The 23,612-nt window shown below is 39.6% G+C and overlaps 1 protein-coding gene across 1 annotated transcript; it reads left to right on the top strand.

Moving 5' to 3' along the window:
• The first annotated feature begins 1,745 nt into the window (after nt 1-1,745).
• STEAP2 (STEAP2 metalloreductase) lies at nt 1,746-23,232 on the top strand. The gene is made up of 6 exons (XM_064678070.1): nt 1,746-1,849; nt 2,147-2,275; nt 6,455-6,976; nt 8,638-9,165; nt 10,892-11,056; nt 17,315-23,232. The coding sequence occupies exons 3-6, from the start codon at nt 6,485-6,487 to the stop codon at nt 17,597-17,599; spliced, it is 1,470 nt and encodes a 489-aa protein (XP_064534140.1). The 5' UTR covers nt 1,746-1,849; nt 2,147-2,275; nt 6,455-6,484; the 3' UTR covers nt 17,600-23,232.
• The last annotated feature ends 380 nt before the right edge of the window (nt 23,233-23,612 follow it).

Here is a 23,612-nt window from a genome sequence, read left to right as displayed (position 1 = left end):
TCCTCAATTAATGCACTGTAGAAACAAGTCAGCATGCACACACGAAGGATGAAAACAGTTATGTTCAGGGTTTCAGTGTGATCATATGGCTTCTTTTCAATCATCTGTGCATGTGTCAGTTTTTTTGCTGCAACATGAAAGACATACATCTTCACGTGGGTTGGTCGGTTTTAAATGAAATAAATACAAAGGGTTGAGGGCTATGCATTGTCACATATACAGCATTTCTTAATGAAAGATAGAATTTATTTGGTAAATGAGAAAATGTTAAAATCAGAAGCTTTTTCAGGAAAAAGCTCCATTTGTCTTCAACTGGAAATTTCCTTGTCAAACAACATAGAATTCAGATCTTGGGGCTAGCTTTGCTTTTATGTGGCTGAATCCTGTGTTTCTCATTTTGTGTAACACTGAAATTAGAGCACGACTCCCACCTGCACAGAGTACAGTGGTCACACAGTGAAACATGGGGAGCGACATCCCCACTCCCCACACCCAGGAAGGTGCTCTGGGCCACAGAGCACCACCCAGCACCCCCTCAGAAAGGGTGGTGAAAAGCAGGAAGAGACTGCCCAGAAAGGTGGTGGATACCCCATCGTTGGAAACATTCAGTCAGGTTGGAAGGAGATCTGAACAACCAGTTCATGCTCATTGGGTTCCTTCCAACCCAGCCATTCTGTGACATAGGATGGTTTGATCCCTCACCTGCAGCCCTGCAGCTGGCACCACTTGCAGCAGCACCCTTCTGCCAGGAGAGGATAAGGAAAGGAGGCTGGTGGCAGGTTCCTGCTGAAGAACCACCTGGGCCAGGGCAGGGGAGGCAGGTGCGTTTTGCCCTCAGGGCCGTGAGCTTGCCTGGGGACCGACCAGGTGCCCGCGCGGTACCCGCACTGTGTCAGCAGGACCCAGGTCTGGCTCTGCCTGTGCTGGGGGTGTTGCGCAGACCAGAAGGGTTGGGGCTGGAGCAGTGATGATGGCTGGGGCTGAGGGCACTGCGGGGCCGCCCACACCCCTCTCCCCACGTGTTGCTGACCCCTGGTACTGTCACAGAATCACAGAAACACAGAATTGTTAGGGTTGCAAGGGACCTCTGGTGACCACCTAGTCCAACCCCTCTGCCAAGGCAGAGTGACCTAGAGCAGGTGACACAGGAACACATCCAAGTGGGTTTTGAGTGTCTCCAGAGAGGGAGACTCCATGACCTCCCTGGGCAGTCTGGCAGTGACAGTGCTCTGTCACTTCTTTGTGTTAAGGTGAAACTTCATCTGTTTTAATTTGTGAGCGTTGCTCCTTATCCTATCACTAGGCACCACCGAAAAGAGTCTGACACCATCCTCTAGCACCCACCTTTGAGATATTTACATGCATTAATGAGATCCCCTCTCAGTCTTCTCCAGACTAAACAAGCCCAGCTCCTGCAGTCTCTCCTCATAAGAGAGACGTTCCAGACCCCTAATCTTCTTTGTGCCTAGCCGCTGGATCCTCTCCAGTAGCTCCTTGTCTTTCTTGTTTTGAGGCGCCCAGAACTGGACACAGCACTCCAGATGTGGCCTCATGAAAGCCAGGTAGAGGGGAGGATCATCTTCCTCAACCTGCTGCCCACACTCCTCCCGATGCACCCCAGGATACCGATGGCCCTCCTGGCAGCAAGGGCACACTGCCAACTCAGGGTCAACCCGTCACCCCCACTAAGACCCCCGATCCATCCCAGCCTCCCCCCCGGCCGTGGCGGAAGGGCCGCAGGGGGCGGGTCGCGGCGGCAGGAGAGGCACCGCCTCCCCGCCCGCCCGGCACTGCGGGGCCGGACAGTGAGGAGGAGCGGCGGCGCGGAGCTCCTGGCGGGCGGGTGGAGGTGAGAGACGCCGGGGCGGGACGGGCCCCATCCCCGCCGGGCGCTCCCCGGCCCAGCCGCGCGGGGCTTTCCCCGCTGCCCATCGTGGTGGCGGCGGCTGCGCCACGGCTGCCCCCGGCTCCGGGCAGGCTCTGGCGGTGCCGGGGCCCCACGGAGCGGAGCGGCCCGGCCTCCCACAGCCGCGAGGGTGCCGGGCAGCCCCCGCCCCGCGGCGGGCGGGCCTGGCAGCACTGCCCCGGCTGTGCCCGTGGGGCGGAGGGGCCGGGCGGGCGATGTCACGGCGTGTTGTCGTTGCAGCTGGAGATGCCGGCCCGGACCAGGGCCCCGCCGAGCTGCCCTGCGCTGGATCCCCGCTCCGCGCTGCCGCCCGCCAGCCCGCCGAGGGGGCGCCGGCCCGCCCCTGGCCTCCCGCCATCCCCGCGCCCCGTAAGTGCCCGCCCGGGCAGGGGTCACACATCCAGTGCCCGCCCGGCTTGCGCTTGTTCGGTTTTTCCCTCTAGCAGTTGTTTTTCCAAGAGCAATCTTTCACGAGTGTCACCGTCTGGCTTACACAGCGCTGTGGTGGTCTCTTAGCTTATCTAAGAGCAAATGTCAAATTTATGTAATTTCTTTTACTTTTTAGAACTCCCAAGGCATATATTTTGTAAAAGAAGGTTGTTTTTTGTTGTCGTCTGTTCCTGAACAACCCACCTCAGCTACTTCTTGTCATCTGCTTCCCATCCATTTACAAATGGATTGCTCAATAACTTGATGTAAAATCTGTCCAAAGGCTGAAGTTAGGCTAACAAGTCTTTACTTTCCTCAGTCCTCCTCCTCCATTCTTTTAATGGAATGTGCTGGTCTGCCTGTCTTATCCTCTCCTGAGTTCTCAAGATGTCACTTTAATTGGCATTTTAAGCACCAAGAGTTGGTTTCATATGTGTCTGCTGACTTTAAAATCTTTAACTTTATCCTTTACTCTTAATTTACCTTTTTTGACTTTAACCTCACCTTCTGTCTCCCCGTAAAAAGAATTTTGTTACATTGCCATTCACAGTTAACTTTTCTGCCGAGGACTGAAATAAAGACAATGTTTAACACTTTGTCCTACTTTATATCACTTATCATTTGTTCCTTTTCCTCTGAAGTTATAAATTTTTTCTTCTGTCTTCTGTTTTCTATTGTATTTATGTAACCTTTACTTGTTACCATTTATGTTCTTCACTAGTTACAACTCACTTCTGTGCCATTGTTCTGATTTTATCCCTACACGATAGCACTGTCTTTTTAACTTTTTTTACTGTTCCTTAGCCATGCACACAAACCTTTTTTTATTTATTTATTTCTTGTGTGATTTTTCAGATCATTAAGGCTCCCCTGTTTTAGTTAAAACAGTCTTACACACTCTTTCCTCTGAATTACCATTGTGCATTTAATGTTACCTTTCAGTTACTGCTAGCTCTCTGCTCTCTTTCATCTCTTGGATTACCTGCCTTAGAGTCACGTCAGCCTGTTCTCTGAGGTTTTTGTATGAAGTCTGTTAGTTTTATTCTGTTACTCACATTGTATTTTCCTTAGAAAGGGAGTGAAAAACTTCGGCCAGTGGGCCAAATTCAGCTCACCAGAGTAATTCAGCATGTCCAATTCCTATATGTGCACTCTCCTAAGGATCCTTTGGACTAAAACTGAAAGTGGGCTGCAGCAGGTTAAATGGTACTGGTAGCCCATTTCCTCATGGCTGTTTCCTTTCAATCCCAAAGTTTTGCAGCACCTTCATATCACATGGAATGAACTGAAGTGGGCCTCTGTAATCACATGGTAAACTCATGCATGTTCTGTCATATCCAGTTATATCTCTTATCTGATCAAAATACAGCCATTCTCATTATGTTCCTAGCTGTAAATCCATCATGGTGCAGGAAACAGTTTGGTCATGTGTTAGATACATTCCAGGTCACACTGTAAGAAAGAAGTCAAGGCTTTTTTCAGTCCGTACATAAAAATCTCTGTGGTCTGCCTCTGCCAGAAAGATTCACTGTTAGAATCTTTTCTTGGAATACTGACTTTGTGGTCAGTGTCACATATCGCTTTCCATCTTTAGCATCTGAGTTCAGTTTCAGTGAGTTCTTCCCTTCTAGTCAACGCTGAAATGAAAAGTACCCACTCTTTTAGTAGCTTCCTCCAATTTCTGAAACACAGAGCTACTTTTAATTGTGGGAGGTTGTTAACCACACATGCTGTATTCCTAGCCAATGGCTGGGTAAAGTACCCCACTGATGATTAGGTACCATCATATCACCTCTTGCATGGTGGCTCAGGAAGAGGTTCATTTGGTTCCTCCTTTCTATGTGTTCTGCTTTTGATTGCTCTCAAAACAGCAACCTTGTGGATCTCTTTGCTGCTTGTTAACCTGCCTTCCCTCATTGCCTCCTTCATTTTCAGAATTCATTCCTGTTATAATATTGTATGGGGTTTGCCTGGCAAGGCTTTGGTAGTGGGAGGGGGGTGGAGTGCTGTAGGAGTGGCTTCTGTGAGCAGCTGCTGGAATCTTACCCTGTGTCTGAAGGGGCAATGCCAGCTGGGTCTGGGAGGGACCAACAGCTGGCCAGGGCTGAGCCCACCAGCGATGGTGGTAGCACCTCTGGGATAGTATAGGTAGGATAAAGAAAGAAAAAAGTAATTGTGGCCACAGAAGAGAGGAGTGAGAATATGTGAGAGGAACAACAATGTAGAGACCAAGGCCAGTGAAGGAGGAGGAGGAGGTGCTCTGAACGCTGGAGCAGACATTCCCCTCCAGCCCATGGTGCAGCCATGGTGGAGCAGCCTGTCCCCTGCAGCCCAGGGAGGTTCCTGGTAGAGCAGAGAAGGAAGGAGCCCCACACCAGTGCAAGTGGATGCCTGAAGGAAGGCTGTGACCCTGTGGGAAGCCCACTCTGGAGCAGGCTTCTGGCAGGACCTGTGGAGAGGTTTGTGACTTGTAGGTAGGACTTGTGACCCCGTGGGGAACCTCTGCTGGAGCAACTTTTTCCTGAAGGACTACAGTCCGTGGAAGGGGCCCACACTGGAGCAGTTTGTGAAGAACTGTAGCCTGTGGGAAGGACTCAAGTTGGAGAAGTGCATGGAGGACTCTCCATGCTGGGTAGGGGAAGGACTCCTCTGCTTGAGGAGGAAGCAGCAGCAGAAACAACGTGGTGAACTGACCAGAACCTCCATTCCCCATCTCCCTGCACTGCTTTGGGGGAGGAGGTGGAGAATTGGGAATAAAGTTAAACCCAGGAAGGAGGAAGTGGTGGGAGGAAGGTGCTTTTTTGGGATTTGTTTTGCTGCTCCAATTTTGATTGGTAATAAATTCAGTTAATTTCCCCAGGTCAAGTCTGTTTTGCCTATGACAGTAACTAGTGAGTGATCTCTTCCTGCCCTTGTCTCAACTCATTTTTGTTACATTTTCTCTCCCTTGCCCAGCTGAGAAGGGGAGTGATAGACCAGCTTTTTGGGCACCTGACTTTCAGCCAGGATCAACCCACCACAACAGTGTATAACCACTTACGTCATAACTGTGGTTTCATGTGAAGACTTCCCTACTGGGGGTTGTTTTTTAATGTCTTTGTTACAGCTTTATTGCAGTTCTGTGACCACTTCTCTCCAAACATATAGTAGTATTTCTTTTATTTTCCAGTGAGCCTTAGCCTCTGTCCTTCAAAGCATCCCTTACTGCACTGAATTTGAGTCTTAAAACTATCTTCCCTTTTATTATTGCATGAAATCTGTCTTTTCCTGCCATTAGTTTTTTGTGGAATGCTGTCCCATGTGTTTGTGTCCAGGACTTATCTTACTTACCTGGTCAGAAATTTCTGTTAAGCATATTTGTGACCCATGGCCTTGAATCCTTTGCCCTTGCATCCACAGTTAATCCTTATACATCCTTGGCCAGACCTAGCAGTCTGACCTAGAAATGTCATTAGTGATCTCATGACTAGGCCTTGATAAATTTCCCTTGTTGTCTTTGCTGTTGGATCCATGTGGGCAGCCCATTTTCTAGGCTGACAGCTGGATGTCTGTCGTGGTAGTAGCCATGACATTTGCAGCTTTGAGACTTTTGCATCCCTTCCTTCATGACCAACAGAGGATATCACAGTAATAACCTGATAAGCTTTTAATGGAGTTCAACTTCCATGAACTCACTGTCCTCACACCAATCCCAGGCCAGTGCTCTCTACTTTCTAACATTTTCCATAGTTATCCAGTTTTTCTAACATATTTCTTCTCATTTTTCTGTTGACTGCTAGTTTCACGAACCCAAAGTTATCTTGTGGTCTAGCATTCCAGGGCAGTGGAAGAGGGAATAGGAGAAGATGAAAGAAATATTATTTACTAATGGAGCTGTATTATTGAAGTGCTTGAAGTGTTTTATATTTCTTATTGCTCCTTCTATTAGTGACACATTGCAAGACAAAATTGAAGAGCACATACTTTATTAAGAAGAAAATATAATATGGAACTTAGAACCAAAGATTTTGTTTCCAAAGGTGTTTATGGATTATGATGCCTCATAATTGTATGATGTTGCATTTTTCCTTCTGTTGTTTTCTCTTTTTCCTTTTCTCTTCCACCCCCTACCCCCTGAAGAAATCATTGTAGGTTTCGTGTCTTGGAAATATGGAATCAATCTCTATGATGGGGAGTCCCAAGAACCTCAATGAAACTTTTCTACCAAATGTTGCTAATGGTATCAAGGATGCCAGTAAGGTCACAATAGGCATCATTGGAAGTGGAGACTTCGCTAAGTCATTGACAATTAGACTCATCAGATGTGGGTACCATGTGGTTGTAGGAAGCAGAAACCCTAAACATGCTGCTGAGTTCTTTCCCCATGTGGTTGATGTCACTCATCATGAAGATGCAGTAGCAAAGACAAACATCATTTTTGTAGCCATACACAGAGAACATTACATCTCTTTGTGGGACCTCAAACATTTACTTGCTGGTAAAATTCTGATTGATGTCAGCAATAATACAAGAGTAGACCAATATCCGGACTCCAATGCAGAGTATTTGGCATCACTTTTTCCTGATTCCCTGATTGTCAAAGGATTCAATGTCATTTCAGCTTGGTCACTGCAGTTAGGACCAAAGGATGCCAGCAGACAGGTAAGTGCTATTATTTGTATAAATTTAACTTTCTTGTAAGATGCAAATGACAGGAACTGAATGTAAGCAGCCAGAACTCATGGGATTCATTCTGCTTGACTTACCTAATATGCTGGGTGGGCCTTTAGCCTATGTTTTAGTAGCCAATAAAATTTTCACAGTCAAGTTCATCCCATTGTAAGACATAGACTAAGTGGTCTGAATTTTTCCCTGAGTTGCCTGTTTATCTTTAAAGATTGCAGGGAAAACATGGATACGATCCTAGAGTAGACAGATGACCTTTAGATGACTACATACAGATGAGAGGAGTTGGGTCTTAATGTTTTCCATAGGAAATACGTTCATGTCTATCCTTATGCTTTATACAAGGATAGAAACAGTCTTTCCCAGTATATTTGAGTTTCGGTATTGGGATAAACTATTGAAAAAGATGCATAGAAATCTGAGCTCCTGATCCCAGGGCTTAGGAGTCAACTTTTTTAAAAATACTTGCTTCAAATAGCAGCAAAGGGATTGAAAGAAATTTTGTAGCTTTTAGTTGCCCCAGAATCATAAATATGAGGAAACAGAAGGAGGCACACATTCGTTAGATCCAGGACTACTTGAGAACATCATGTTCAAATTCCTTCCCAGTATGTTCCCTAAATCCATCCTGCATATAGAAAAGGCATCTTTATGTTTTTCATGCTTTGCTGAAGTGATACAAAGAATTTAAGCCTATGCAGGAATCCAGTCCTTCACAGCTTTATGGGCTCTGAGAAATACATGAGAAATGACTGGTGCAATGTGGTGACTACTTTGAGAGATTAAATTGAGTTTTCTGACTCTTCAGGTAGATTTAAATGGAATGCAATTAATACAGAATTAGCGTAATTTTAGAAATAACCTCGCCAGACTCCTTTTATCCCCTTTCAGAATAGCACTGCACTGTTAGTAATTCACTTCTGTCAAAACAGATCATGTTTGCTCTAATGCAGATGATCAGCAAACAGTGTTGGGTAAACTATAGCCCATTGTAAATTTTAAAAGAACCTTAAAGTACTTCTTTGTAGCAGTGCATTTTTTTCACTGTGTAATAAACTGGTCTCTAGAACTAGTTATTATCTGGCTTCTAGTTTTTATCTTTGCTGATAAACATTCAAATCTGGAATCTGTGGAAGTCTGGATTGTGAAATGAAGTTAAAATTATTACATATCGAGAGATTACATAGTTCTCTGCTTTGCATTCTGTTTATGCTACAGCTGTTTTAGGGTCATCATTCAAGATTCCTGTATTTTTGAGAGAACTTGTGATTTTCTGAAATGCTTTTAGCCATTGTTTCAAGTTCAATCCAGTCCTGTAGACATTTCAGTATGCGGGGTTTCAGTGTGCAGATTGCAGGATATCCCACGGTCAGCTCATCAGTAACGCCAAGATAAAACCAATTTGTTTTGCTTACTGTTTTGCTAAATCAATGGGCATATTTGCACTTTGGCTGGATTTTTATGTGATTTCATTCTCATCTTGGTGATATGAGGTGGGATAACAGTGTACAGTTTTAGCAGTAGCGTCATAGTTTTGATCTGAAGGACCTTAAGGTTTTTGTTGGGTTTTGTTGGGGATTTTTTACCTTTGAGTCTCTTTCTGTGACTACAGACAATTGCCTTGACTTTCCCAACAGGTCTATATATGCAGTAACAATGTTCAGGCTCGCCATCAAGTTATTGAGCTTGCCCGTAAGCTCAGTTTTATTCCTGTTGATGTGGGGGCATTGACATCTTCAAGGGAAATTGAAAACTTGCCTCTGCGACTGTTCACCCTGTGGAAGGGGCCTGTACTGATTGCTATTAGCCTGGCAACATTTTTCTTCATCTATTCGTTCATCAGAGATGTAATCCATCCCTACATGAGAAACCAGCAGAGCGACTTTTACAAGATTCCCATTGAGATCGTGAACAAGACTCTGCCAATTGTTGCAATCACTTTACTTTCTCTAGTGTATTTATCAGGACTTCTTGCAGCTGCTTACCAGCTTTACTATGGCACTAAGTATCGGCGGTTTCCACCTTGGCTGGACAACTGGCTCCAATGTCGAAAGCAGCTTGGACTGCTCAGCTTCTTCTTTGCAACAGTGCACGTGGTGTACAGCCTGTGCTTACCCATGAGGAGATCGGAGCGGTACTTGTTCCTCAATATGGCCTATCAACAGGTGAGACAGTCTTTAGGTCAGTGAGCCAAAAAGGCCTTTGCTGTGTGCATATGGCTCCTGAATACAATATATACGTTTTCTTAGTTTGTTCTAGTGTTTTCAGCCCAGAATGTAATGTGTTATCTTATGCACAGCTGGTGCCAAATAAGGAGACTAAAAGAAACTTCCTTGCATTTTGCTCAGCTTGTGGGTCAAACTGCAGTCACATTTGTGTGGTAGGGGGAGTCAAGGACATGTCCTACTGAAAGTCCTGATAGTAATATACACAAGGAGAATGTAGTATAGACAGGATAAGAGCAACAGCAGGAAAATTCTGAGGTATGTTCCTCTCTATGTATACTTAACATATGGGGGAAGTAGGTATATCATAAGTGCATTTAAGAGTACGAAAAGTATAAGGGTAGGTACTGTGATCATTACTACAGATACATCTATGTTAAAAAAAAAGGAAAAGAAAATGCTGATACTTTTTAACATTTTGGACCAGTGGTAAAATGACTTTATTCATTTAAAATTCTGTGAACATAATCTCTTGCAGGCAGTAGAGATTGACTCACAGTTTCCAGGAACAATTGGTCTTGCATAACCCTGAAACAATCTCCGACAAATCTGTCATCTTTTAGAAGGGGGTCTGATTCTCCTGTCTGTCAGTGAGGCAGCTTACTGTCACCTTTGAAGTAGCAGAGAAGCAGCACTGCCAGAAAAACAGCATTGCCATTCTACCCATAAAATCTGTGGGAAAGAGAGGTGTGATAGAACAGAAAGGAAAGCGCACTAAGGAAATAAAATCAAATGGAACAAATTAACAGAGATTGGGTCCACAAACTCTGAAAGGGCTAGCACGAAAAAATGAGCTTAAGGGAAAGACAGGAGGGGCAAAACTATGGAAGACAGCGAGAAACTATAATTGTTCACACTTAGAATTAGTAATACTAAAGGATCCACTGATGCTTTTACTAAGAAATTGCTTTTAATGATATTGTAAAACTCTCACTTGCTAATATTGCTAGTGAACCTCTTTCAAGGCATGTCATGTTGCAATAGTCCACCTGAAAGTGGAAAATAGTTTAATATCCAAGCTTCTTAATTGTTAAGGTCCTGAGTTGTTTCTTTTTTCTGGTAAAGCTCTCTAATGAGAACCCTGAGACTAGCTCAGCTGGTTAGAGCCTGGTGCTAGTAACACCAAGGTTGTGGGCTCAATCCCTCTGTGAGCCATTCACTTAAGAGTTGGACCTTTTGGGTCCCTTTCAACTCAGAATATTCTGTGTATCTGATGTCAGTAGTGAAAGAGACAAACTAGCTTGGACTAGGGAGATAAAGCAAAATTGGGAAATTATGCTAAACTATTTCCAAATGTAACAAACTAAAAACAAATTGCAGGTTTATTCAATTTGTGTACAGAATTTAAATTTGCAGGGTCTGAAGAATACATCTGCTTTTCTACTGTGCATAGGAATGTGCAGAATTACCTGATTTTATAACAGAATTGTTGTAAATGGCTTATAATGTTACAGTTTCGTTTAACATCTAAATTTCCTTGTTTAGTATATTTTTAATCTAGCAAGAGCCAGTCCCAGCAGTAAGGAAATAGTTCAAATACTCTGAAGTATTTGACCCCATTTTATAGTTGTCCTGTGACTGTGGACTTTTAAGTCTGCAAAATAACTTCTGTTGGTATTTTTAATATTCTGTAGAATAAAGTTCTTCCTTTTTTCTTTTTCATCAGGTTCATGCAAATGTTGAAAATTCTTGGAATGAGGAAGAAGTGTGGCGAATTGAAATGTATATTTCCTTTGGAATAATGAGTCTTGGATTGCTTTCTTTGCTGGCAGTAACTTCCATCCCTTCAGTAAACAGTGCCTTAAACTGGAGGGAGTTCAGTTTTATTCAGGTGTGTTACTTTTTGAATAATGAGGGTTTGTTGTTAACAACAATTCCTCGATCATGATCACGATCGTAAACAAAAGCAAATTGCTATGTGACAAGAGCTTTTTTTTCCTCTCTGGTAATTTAATAAAAACAATATATCCTTACTTAGCAAATATATTACCATGAAGGCACATAAAGCATTTCATAAATGTTAGAATAGGACTTTACATTTTACACTTCTTAGTCTTAAATAATCAACATAACTAAGACCAAATGATCACTAATCTATTCCTTTTCCATTGTTAAAATTTCTTGCTAAATTCAAATTAGATAAATTTGGACAAACTTGCTAAAGGCAGTGATACTGATGAGATACTACTATATGTAGATGCACACAACTGTTAAAATTGAAGACTTAATTTGTCCTACACGATTTTTATTGCACAGCTCTCTGACAGCCATTGTGTCCTTGATTTAGTTTTGCTTCCCTTCCACTGTGTGGGACTTGACACAGCTCTCAACTGCATTATTTCCATTAGCTGAAAATACCCATTAGTAAAACATGAAGTTTTGCTTATTAAAATCAGTGGCTTTTCCAGGCTCTGGCACACCTTCTGCTGCCTTCCTTCCTCAGATAAATATCTACAACAGGCAGGCCTAACCAACATAAAATACTGAGAAATATCAGCTTTAATAAACAGCTTAATATTTGCTTTTACACAAAGTTGCCATTGGTTTTAGGTAGCAGTCAGGTATAGGAAATTTTATTAGGATTTGGTCTGATGAAAATTTCCTAAGTGTGTACAGTTTGGGCTTTTGTTATGTTGTGTTTTGTTTTCTGACTTTGACTTCAGTAATGTAGTCTTAACTCAGTCTTCTCTGATTAACAGTTTTTTCAGCATAGCCATTGTAATAATATTGCCTAATTCTTAGTCCTGTTCGCTTCAGAACACAGGCACTGACTTTACTGTTCAGGGCTTGGGTTTAACTTTACAGACATTTTAAAGGGAGTGGTGGGGAACTCTTCAATGGCTATAGGTGTCTGAGGTCTTCTGTCTGTAAGGTAATGTCTTCCCTTCCCCTTGGGTTTCCGTTGCTGGAACACTGCAGGTAGACCTACAAAAAGTTTGCTGAAAAGTTTTCCAAAGTAGAGTTATCCTGACAGAACTGTCTATCCATGCTCTTGGCTTTGAACCTTCAGAGCAAGTAAATACCAATTGTATTGTTACAACATCCCTGCCATCTGGACTTCTCTGTGTGTGGACAATGGTACTGCTATTGGGTGATTTAAAACATTAGTGTAAAAGGGAAAAACATGTTTTCACTCGTGAGTGACATGATGTCTTTATCCAGTAATGACTTCCAGACACAAACACAGCATTTGTGTCTTATTTTTCCTGTCTCAAATTTCAGGCTTGTGTGACTGAATCAACCCACACAACAACCACAATGATGTATATCTGCATGGGCATTTTTTATTGTATCATATTTACTGCAGTTATTTCCACTGTAAACAAGTCAAAATAGTTCCAAATTTGAACAAATATGAACTCTAATGAATCATCTATGAGTATTTTGCTCTGGAGGTATGTTACAGTTGAAACTGATATTAGTAAATAATTATTATCATTTGCAATTTTTAATCACAAAAAAACACTGAACTACTAAAAATTTCCTTAAAGTTAATGAATATTAGAGGTAGTTTACTTTGTCATTAATTACTTCTCAGGGTGTAAGTTGTTCTTCATTACTTGTCCAAAAAAGTCGTCTTTTTTTTTTAATCAGAAAATAGACTTTCACTGATTCCTTACGAAAGTAAAAGGAGTCTGTATTTCTGCACAAGCTTCATTGTACCCAGTATGCAAGTAGAACAGATAGAACATCATAGTAGTTACTGTCTTTTATATTTTTCTTCTACTGATGTGCAGTAAGATGAAGCAAATTTGAACTTAATTTTCTTAATCTTCTCTTAAGTCAGAGGGACAAACAATGGAACTACTAGCCCACCATCTCAATGCTGCTTTTCTTTTAGCAGGGAAAAGCAGTATGTTTCTAGCTTTAGTCCTGAATCTCAGATGATTTGCCACAACAGTTGCTGAACTTCTTTTGCTTCTGACGGATGAAAAATCAGTCAGTCAGCACACTCAGTTTCTCAGCTCAGCACTTCCCACTGAGAATAACATACTATTGCTTGCTCATCTTAGTAAATGCAGTTTCATCAAAATGAGGGTCTGGCCTCTTCTGAAGAGTTTTACCACTAGGACATATTCAGTCTTGAGTCCTACTAGGAAAATCTGAATTTATTAACATACACAGTATAGACGATTTTCTAGCCCCGTTCCAGTAGTACAAGCCCTAAGTAGCATCTCCCCTACCCACAGTGGTTCAAACCAACTTTACCACAGTCTTCCTAATACTGTAAAGAAACCCCAGTTGTGAATGTTTCTGCCCAGAAATCATTGTTGTCTTTGATATCCCAAATTATATTTTGGAGATGCCTCCATCTTGCCTAGCCTGGCTTCACAGCACAGGTGTCAGGAGCCTCAAAAATTCCAGCCTGCATCATTGGGGAAAAAGGACTTTGAGAGGACAAGCAGTGCAGGTTCCACTCATTCCCTCAGAGTATAAGTATGAACACAGTAAGATATGAGAAGGTTTAATAGTGCAAAAGAAAGTTACTGTATCAGTCCTAGAGGGAGCTAGGAGACCAGCAGAAAACGGAATTGCTGCAGTACAGAGCTGACTACTGTACAAAACAAAGATCTGATCACTTCATCATGATTCAAAGAGAAACACTCATAACATCTGGATAGAGGAGCCACAAAACGAGGCAGTGATGAAGAGTTTGCTCAGTAGGAGATCCTAGATGATGGAAACTTAGCATGAAACTTAGCATGAAACTTAGCATGAAACTTAGCAGGCATTGAAGCTTACTAAGGAAAGCAGCAGGGAAGAAAGCTGGGGCTGATAAACTAATGCATTGGTTTGCTTAAATGCCACTTCAGTACTCTTCTATTTTCTTCTAAACATATTTGGATAAGGAACAAAGATAGACATGGACAAGAAATACAAAAGAATTCGTATTTTGCCATAGCAGGCAGAATAAACAGCCTAAACCAACACACTGCAAACAGAAAAAGGAATTTATTGAAACCAGTCCTTGAGCAGTCACATAAAATACAAGGAAATGGAGAATGTGGTCTGCAAGCAGTGCTGCACTGGACCTTCAGTCTTCTGAGGGAAGTTAAACTGTAAATATATACTGTAAGCATTAGTGACTGCTGCTTTTGTTTTCCAGTCTAAAAGCTGAAGTCCAAAACCCATCACTCAAAGTGGCAGTGGACAGAGCAGACTGGCTTTGAAAGCTGAGCTTTATGTTTTTTAGCAAAAATCAGCACAACTCAACCATTTGTGTAATAGGAAGCTGACCTTTTTGTAGACATTCCTTTTCTCTGCTAGCACAATCCTAAAGCTTTTTGGAGACAGTATTACTAAAACTTTTCCTGTGCATATGCTTTGAGGAAGGGCTGCCCTGCCTTGGTTCTCCCACAAGAATAGGATACTTCTTCCTCAGAGTAAAGAAGATTGAGGCCTGAGTATTTAGCAAGTTTATGGGTAAGATCCCAATCAGAGTTGCTACAGGTGGTTTATAAGTTTAGCAATATTCTGTTACTAGGGGAATCCAATGTATATCTTGCATAAATGTAGACTTTAGAAAATACCTTTCGTAAATATAAATTGCTTGGAATTATTCAACTGTTGTGAAGGTAGAAATTCCTGAAACAGATTTGCCCCACAGCATATTATTGTCTCTATATATGTACATTTTTCTGGTAACATTTTAGGGATTTTTCTCTTTCATCTTTTCCACTCCTCTAACTTTTGTTGGTTCTTTTCCCAAACAATGCCAGTTTGTCTAGTTTATCAGTAGTCCTGGCTGGGAATCTCCCATATTAGCTAAAAGACTGATCAGGAAGGAAAAGAAACAAACCAGGGAAGACCTAGAGAAAAGCTAAAAGATTGGGGAGTCCATAGGAAATGTGCTAATCTCTTACTCAGCTTTCAGGAAACACAGTATTATGGAAGATAAGGAAGCAAAACAACCAAAGATATTCTTCCCCTTTTCCCAGCAGCCATCCTAGAGCCTAGGCAGAGGGTTCCCAAGATTTACAACTGATGTTGCTGCTCTCTGTCCCATGTGAATTTACCAGTGAAGAAAAAGTATTACTTCTTGCTGCTTTCAGAAGTCCTCTACTCTTAAAGAAGTTACCATCCAGTGCCTGGTGGCAGTAATTAAGGGATTGGTAGAAGAAGATAGCATTAGTAGCTGACAGAAGCTTCTATAGGAATGTCTTTGTTAGACTATTAGATGTGTGGTTGAAATTGTCCAGTGCACAGTAACACATGCCCTATCACCACTTCAAAGAAGCATGCCACAGGGAAAAAAAAAAAAAACTTAATAAAGGTGCATCGTATGTTTTTCTTGTCCTTGTGTTGTTAGTTCAAAATATACTGATGTACTTCTTAGCTTCTATTCTGCCATTAGATAGAAAGACTTGTATAGATATCTCAAAACTAGAGCTTGCAAATTGAGTTTAAATAAGCACTAAAATTAAAAAAATAAAGGGAAATGACTCTGTAAGATTTCCCTTTTGTTTCTTTTTCAAGAATTGTTATAGTTCTCATCATTAATCCTGATGAAGAAGTGAGGGATATGATTCACTTGTGCCCTTCTCCCTGTTGGCGGTGATATAACAACTATGAATTCAGGACAGTCATAGCAGCAAAAATCTGCAATAACATATTAAAGCATCAGGTTTGATAGTATTGTTTGCTGTCCAAACTTCTTACCAGAGCTTCCGTTCAGATACTGCATATGCCCTTTTCATATCTACAAGTATTTCTCTCAATGTTTCCTATGGAATATTTTGGCAGCGAATCGTTCTTTTTAAAAAAGAAGTGTGCAGCATATCTAAAGCTTAACAACCAGGCCCTGAAACCATTGGCAAAAAAGGTGCATAAATATTGCCAAGTCAATAGGGTGCCAATCTCAAGAAATTAACAAAAGTATTTTCCTTTTATACCATTATATCTGTGAATCCTTGCAAAAGTATTAGCTCAGACATTCTCCTTTCCCTAGAAATCGCTTAATCTTGAAGTAGATGCAATTATTTCTTTCACTAGCTATTATAGACCCATAGGCTGCATTTTTCTTTGTGTCTCCATGTACTGGAATTAAACAATACCTTGGTAGCCGCTTACCTTTCTTAATATTTATTCTCTGTTTCAATAATATTCTATAAATGTTTCCCAACCAAGATAGTCATTACATCAGTTTGGGCCAAAAAGAATTTTCCTTCCTCTGATCACCACAAAAGTCAAAGCATAGTAGTCTTTTTTTATCATGATTTGGGAAAGTTAAGGTTAATACTTTATTAAGTATTTAATTGAAATTTGACAATTTAATAATTATCAAGTCTTCAGAGCATTACAACTACAGGGTCCTTAAAAAGGCAGATTCACAGAAATAGTGACCCCTATTATCACCACCTTCTGTGGCATGCTCTAGATTCCATGGTAAGAGGTCCTCTGCAGGGTGCTGTGGGAACCTTCTACTTCACCTTTCATCTAGCACTGCCTGTTTATGATAAACTGCATCATTGTTTTGTGCTGTTATATCCAAGCCCTGCAGTTCAGATATTCCCATTAACCAGTTGGGAACAGCTGATGGAGAAAAGTAAGGCATGGTTTATGCTAATGTCAGACAAGTGGATGCAAGCCTTTGTAAGGAAGAAGTAAGCTGCACATCTCAGAGTGATAAAAATCTGCAGTGTTAGGCCCATATCTCTTCCAGAAGAGTTGCATTGTTCCATAATAAGGCATCTTGGAAGTGATCTACTCTCATAGTTAGGAAACGGGAAACTTAATTTGCAATCACAATGGATGTTGTTCCAGTAACTACACTGGAGTTGTTCCTTATTTGCATACATATCCTGAAGCTGACTTCCATTACTTAGGATTTGGGCAGACATCATTTCAGTTTTGACTGAAAGGCCTATAGATGTTAGCAGAGATACGTTGTAAATCAGTGCTCAGTTCAGTCTGTGATTTTCAGAACATGTGAACTTACAACCACATATTGCTAATTTAATATAGTGAATAGGTAAGAGATTTTAACATAATGTCTAATAAATGTAAAAATAATGGGTTAGAGCTGTCAGATGAAGGACCGAGTACTATTATATCTCTTTTTTTTCCCTGTTTTCTCTTTTTTTCAAAGTCAACACTTGGATACGTTGCTCTGCTTATAAGTACTTTCCATGTACTGATTTACGGATGGAAAAGAGCTTTTGAAGAAGAGTATTACAGATTTTATACACCACCAAATTTTGTTCTTGCCCTTGTTCTGCCTTCCATTGTAATTCTAGGTAAGATCATTTTACTTTTGCCATGTGTAAGTAGGAAACTGAGGAGAATTCGAAGAGGATGGGAGAAAAGCCGTGTTATAGAAGAAGTAAGTGGGTCTGTTCCACATCTCTCCCCAGAAAGGATAACTGTAATGTGATGATATTTGTTATCACTGTTGTACACGTTTGGGTTTTTTTGTCATAAACTTGTATTTTTAGAAGTTAAGTAGGAGTAAAGTCACTTGCTTGGCATATGGTACAAGCTATGATACTACCAAACTATGAGAAGTTTAAAACTGGATGACTATTACTTCTGATAACTACAAAAATATTTTTGTTTTGAATTACAGAGAGCAGATTATTATGAAATCAAAAATTTTTTAATGTTCCTTTCCACAGTTACATCCTAACAGTATTTTATTATAACTATGCTTTTCAGATACTTCTTTGACTTAGAGCATATGCGTCAGAGTGCTGTTTATTAATACCACATTTTCTGGGCAGTATTTCTTCTAGTAAAACCAGACTTCTGTTACTGAGTTCAGAATATAGATAAATAATTTAGGACATAATCATGTTTTGAAACAAATTAATTTGTAATGATCACAGAATCATATAATCACAGAACAGTTTGAGTTGGAAGGGACCTTAAAGATCATCTGGTTCCAACCTCCCTGCCACGGGCAGAGACACCTTCCAATAGACCAGGTTGCTCAAAACCCCTTCCAACTTGACCTTGAACACTGGCCAGGGATGGGGTATCCACAGCCTCCCTGGGCAACCTGTTCCAGTGTTTCACCATCCTCACAGTGAGGCATTTCCTCCTAATAACCAATCTAAACCTACTCTCATTCAGTTTGAATCCATTCCCTCTTGTTCTGTCACTACACGCCACTGCCCTCTCCAGCTTTCTTGTAGGCTCCCTTCAGGTACTGGAAGGCTGCTATAAGGTCACCCCCAAGCCCTTTCTTTTCCAGGCTAAACAATCCCAATTTCCTCATAGGAGAGGTGCTCCATCGCTCTAAGCAACTTGGTGGCCCTCCTTTGGACTCGCTCCAACAGCTCCTTGTCCTTCCCATGCCAGGGACCCCAGAGCTGGATGCAGCTTTGCAGGTGGTGTCTGTAGAGGGACAGAAATCACCTCCCTTGCCCTGCTGGCTGCACTGCTTTTGGTGCAGCCCAGGATACAATTGGCTTTCTGGGCTGTCAGCCCACCTTGCCAGCTCACGTCCAGCCTCTCATCCACCAACACCCTTAAGTCCTCAGCAGGGCAGCTCTTGATCCCTCCATCCCCCAGCCTGTATGGATACCAGCGGCTGTCCCAACCCAGGTGCAGCACCTTGCACTTGGTCAAGTGTATTGCACATGTACAGTTTATTTATTTCTTTGTGGTTTTACACCATTCCATGATTTGAATATGCAAACCCAGTTTCAATTATGGTGTGATTATACATCTTGTAAGCAAATGGTATTGTACTAGTAGTGTAAATTTTTTTCAAAGTATTACATAGGATTTTAGACCTTTGGCATCTCTTTATTTACATGCATTACATAATGAAGACTCAAAACATGCTATACAATTATAGAAGGATATGTGTGCAAGTAACTAGTTTTTGATTTTTGAATGATTTTGAAATATCAGGAAATATTTTAAAAAACAAAAAGAAAAGCTGAGAATTCAGCGACAATAAAAATCCATTTTCACTGTGAAACTTCCAATATGTTGGAAGCATCACAATACTCATGTTCTTTATGTGTCTACACTGGAGTTTCTGTTATTACATATGAATTTCCCAGAGTGTGTCTTAAATTCTTAGTATCTTTTTGTGCAAATCCAATCTTCTATTTTTATATAAAGGTCTAACTTTTACAATGAGTGTCTCTGGAATATGCCTGAAGTTTTGAGAAACAAAATTATTATTCTTATACTTAAAAATTAGTTTATCTCTAAAACTTGGCATTTGCATTTCCTGATGGATTCTAAATAACATTCACAATTATTTATTACTACTGCTGTCAGTAGTAATTACTCTTCTTTAACAAAATAGCCAAACTCAACTCATACCTTCAGGCTACTCCTGCTTAATTGGCAAAACTTTTATTTCAGTGGATCAGAATCTGTATTTAGTCCTCATTTTCTTTACTTGTATGAAAGTCTATTTTTCTTATCTATATTTGCACTGTTTAAGATCTCTGATTTTCTTAGATGAGCCTTCATTTATTATTTATTACTTTGGAAGAATTTGTCATAATCAATATCATACATCAGAAATATACAGTACTTAAGCTTGAATTTATTCTTAAACATCACTAGTCCTGCAATCTCATTATCTCTGCCTGTAGAGAAACCAACAGCTCCACAGAAAAAGAATATTCTAGAATCAAACTCTGCCCCCAGTTACACCAACCTAAAGCTAAAGAGTTCATGTCAGTTGTTCTTCATTTCATTTCAAATTCAAAATATTGGCAACAATTTTATTTTCATTCTAGTGTCCCAGTTACCCCAAGTTGCACATCAAGCCTGTGTATATTCTGTATACTTGCTGCAAATCAAGAGACAGTGGAATATTCTTTCATTTTAAGCATGTTCAAATCTAGAGATGAAAACTAAAATATTTGCATTCTTTTTTTCCAGAATTAAAGCATTTGTATATGTCTTTAAACATGTTTTGTATCAAATGAGAGGTCAGTAAATTCTTTTTGAAAATGGAGGTTTGTGAAAACATTTTTGGGGGGAAAAAAAGATCCACTATATGTTACATGTGTCAACAGAAATTTAATACCTTTTTCAATTCACAAATTTTCAATTTCAAATAGTTGGAAAGCTCAGATTTATCCTCCTTTATAAGCTTTGAGGATGGAATCAATTGGAAGGAAAAAAATAATTTTATTTCACCATTTTTTGAAAGTAAATGATAATAACAGATATAATTGGTCAGGCTAAGGTCTTTGAGACTCGTCTCCAATAGCTGACAAGTAGCAGATGTTTCCAAAAAGAAAGCATGTGTCCAGTGACTTTTTTCCCTGGGATAACCTCTCAGGCTCTTGGAAATCAATAATTTAGGAGTTATTTGAGACAGGTGCTGCCTCTGGATCACTGTATTTCATAGGTATGTCCTCCAAAAATTTATCAAACCTTTTAAGAAATTTTAAAGTTTCCCATTTTTTTTACAGAAAAATAAAGAAAAAGAAAAAAAAAGTTCAATAAAACTATCAAATAAATAAAGAATGTTTGCATTCTTTATTTTTTCCAAAACCAAATCAGTTTGTTTCAGAGTACTTATTTTATAGTTTCTCCTCCAATATGCAGCTATTTCAGTGATACCTTAGTGATACACGAGTACAATACTATTTTATCAAACATTCTAGACATTAAGTGAAAAACCTGTCACTGCTAAAGACAGATGAGACCCTAAACTAGTACAAGTGAGATTTTCACATAAAAATGAAGAACAAGTGACAATTGCAATTTCTAACTTACTTTGTCTGTAAATACATTCCAGTACCAAAAGCTGTCTATCTCTTGAAAGGCTTGCAGGATTGAAGTTCCTGGACTGTTTCCTACTGCATTATTGCAGAGTGAAACCACAAAAAGTTGAGGCATTGTGCTTCAATCCTTTAAATAAAGTTTATTTTAAAAGTCTTGGAGTACACAAAGTCTTGGAGAATTTTAATGGGATAAATACCATGCTACATTCTACCCCAGTCCTGTGCATGAAACCTGATTAAAATCACTAGAATGGGATGGTATAACTGACAGCAGAATTTTGTACCTCTGAACAGATTTAGGGAAGAAACTATTACCGTTAACAACTAACTACATTTCAAAATTAAATATGCTGCTCTTCTTTTATAGCAATTTTACACTTCTGTGGAATGTGTAGTAGTCATGTTCCCTACACTTATCTAATTATTTTGGTGCAATAGTGATAATGTTGCAGAACTAAGATATTGTTCTAATTGAAAATTACTGTCAAAGTCCATATATATATTGTACTGTAACACAACCACTGACAGTATATACAGAAATGTATTGGCCCTCTTTCCTATGCAAAAAGTTATTTCCTTATTAAATTTCTTCAAGAATGTTTAAACTGTTAAATTTTAAACTGCCAAAGGTGTCTGGAGAGAATAATGATGTGTCATTCCTTTTTTCAAACTGTGTGTAGAAAATTAAAAATGTGTTTTAATTTTATATGTTACTTGAAAGGTTGAAATATTGAAGTATTAATAAATAGATAATATTTTTAGATCAAATATATGAAGACATTTTGTGAAATATTTGTGCTACAAAAATTATATATGATTTCCTGTTAGGTCATGTATTTACTTCTAACTGGAATAACATGTTGACTTGTGATTTAATATTTTGTAGTGTTCTTTAAGGACCAATTCACTTTAACAAGACACTGTTAAGTCTGAAGGTAAAATGATGCTCACATATTTACCACACATTGTATCATGCTTATGTTTTGTCACAAAAGGGATCTTTATTCATGTGACCAAACATATTGATCTCTATGGAAGAACTTACCTTAGGACTTCTCACTGGAAAAAGACCTGAGACTAATAGTTTAGTTTTGATTGCCTAAATATAAACAACTAAATTAATGTAGACATCCTAGTTACTTAGAAGAATAAATACCTATTTTGAGGAATAGCCAGCTAGAAAAATATTTTTGTGTAGCTTTATATAAATTGCTTAGCTGCCTAATGAAAATAAGCAATGAAATAGCTTTATTTCTATTCATTACTGTACATTTAAAAACGTAGTGCTTAATATGTGATACAAAACTGTACACATCATGTTGTAAAATGGAGACCTCTATGTATTTAGCAACAGGTTATTTGTTTTCTATGGATATTAAGGTATTCTTTGTTAACATTGTCTAAAGTAGACATGTGTCCTTAATTTTATCTTACAATTCTGTTAACTGTTGCAACTATGTGCAAGTTAATTAAGTACCCATGTTCCTGAATTATTTAGAGATTAATTATTTGGTAATTGTTTTGCAAGTTCTCTCAACTGTGGTAAGGGTTACTGTGAATTGGTGCCACATTTAACTTTTTGTTCCAACATTGTGAATTATATGATGTGCGAACATGAGAAAGTACATTCATATTTTTATTTGGCATTAATTGCCTATAAAATAGCGTGCCTGTATGTTTGTGTCTATATGGTATTAGCTGCCCAACTAGCACTAAAGGAAATTATTGATTAATATAAGGTAATAAGTTCCCAAGTGGCTATAAATTTCACAGGTATGAATATAGTTAGGAAGCAGCTTTCTTCTCAAAGTTAGATATATCAGGTGCATAAAAATTAGATAGATTTTTTTCAGTATAATATTTTCATATATGCAGTGGTGATGGATGCACATGCATAACTTCTTTCAGACAGTGCATCTCCTAATACACAAGGTTTTGATTTCTTGGCTGTTCATCCTGTAGTATCTTCTGTCAATATAATGAGTAATGTTGCAGTACTGATATTGAATCGCTATATGATACTGCTTTAATTAATTAGATTACAGCCTTTAAAATAAGTGACACATTGAACTGACTTGAACAATGATCTCTATCATTATATATTTTTTCTCATGCCTTGCTGGCAGTGTCTTTCAGTGAGCATAATATGTCTCCCATGTGTAATATTCTCTTTGTAGTTGTGTTTGTCAGACTGTTTGTGCTGTCTCTCTGAACAGGGCTATTATAAATTATTAGTAATGCTCTTATCTATTTTCCACAGACTGTGTTTTACACAAAAATCAATAAAAATCAATGTAAGGTATTTTGCTTTTTCTTCTGTGCTTATGCAAAATAATTTTTAGCTTGTGTTTCTTTCTAATACATGGGTGCTCTGATAAATATTTTCTTTGAGAGATAAAACTTGAATGTGAGTTCATAAAAATACTCTAAGGGGCAATTTATTTCTTTTTCAATAACTGGATAACAGATTTTTCACACAGACACACTGGATAGCGATGTCCCATATCCTGCTGTAAGATATGCTCCATACTTTCAGAACACACAAGTGAACACTACAGTACTATCAGGATATACTCAATCCACTTTTCATTCAACAAACAAAAAGTTTGGCCATGGTGAGACTGCTAGGTTTAAGTAAGTTTGCCAGGTGTCTGGTTGTGTGTATGAGAAAGCAATACTCTC

This window comes from Pseudopipra pipra, chromosome 1 (assembly GCF_036250125.1).
Source record: "Pseudopipra pipra isolate bDixPip1 chromosome 1, bDixPip1.hap1, whole genome shotgun sequence".
Lineage (NCBI taxonomy): Eukaryota > Metazoa > Chordata > Aves > Passeriformes > Pipridae > Pseudopipra > Pseudopipra pipra.
This window is presented reverse-complemented; position numbering and strand designations above follow the sequence as displayed.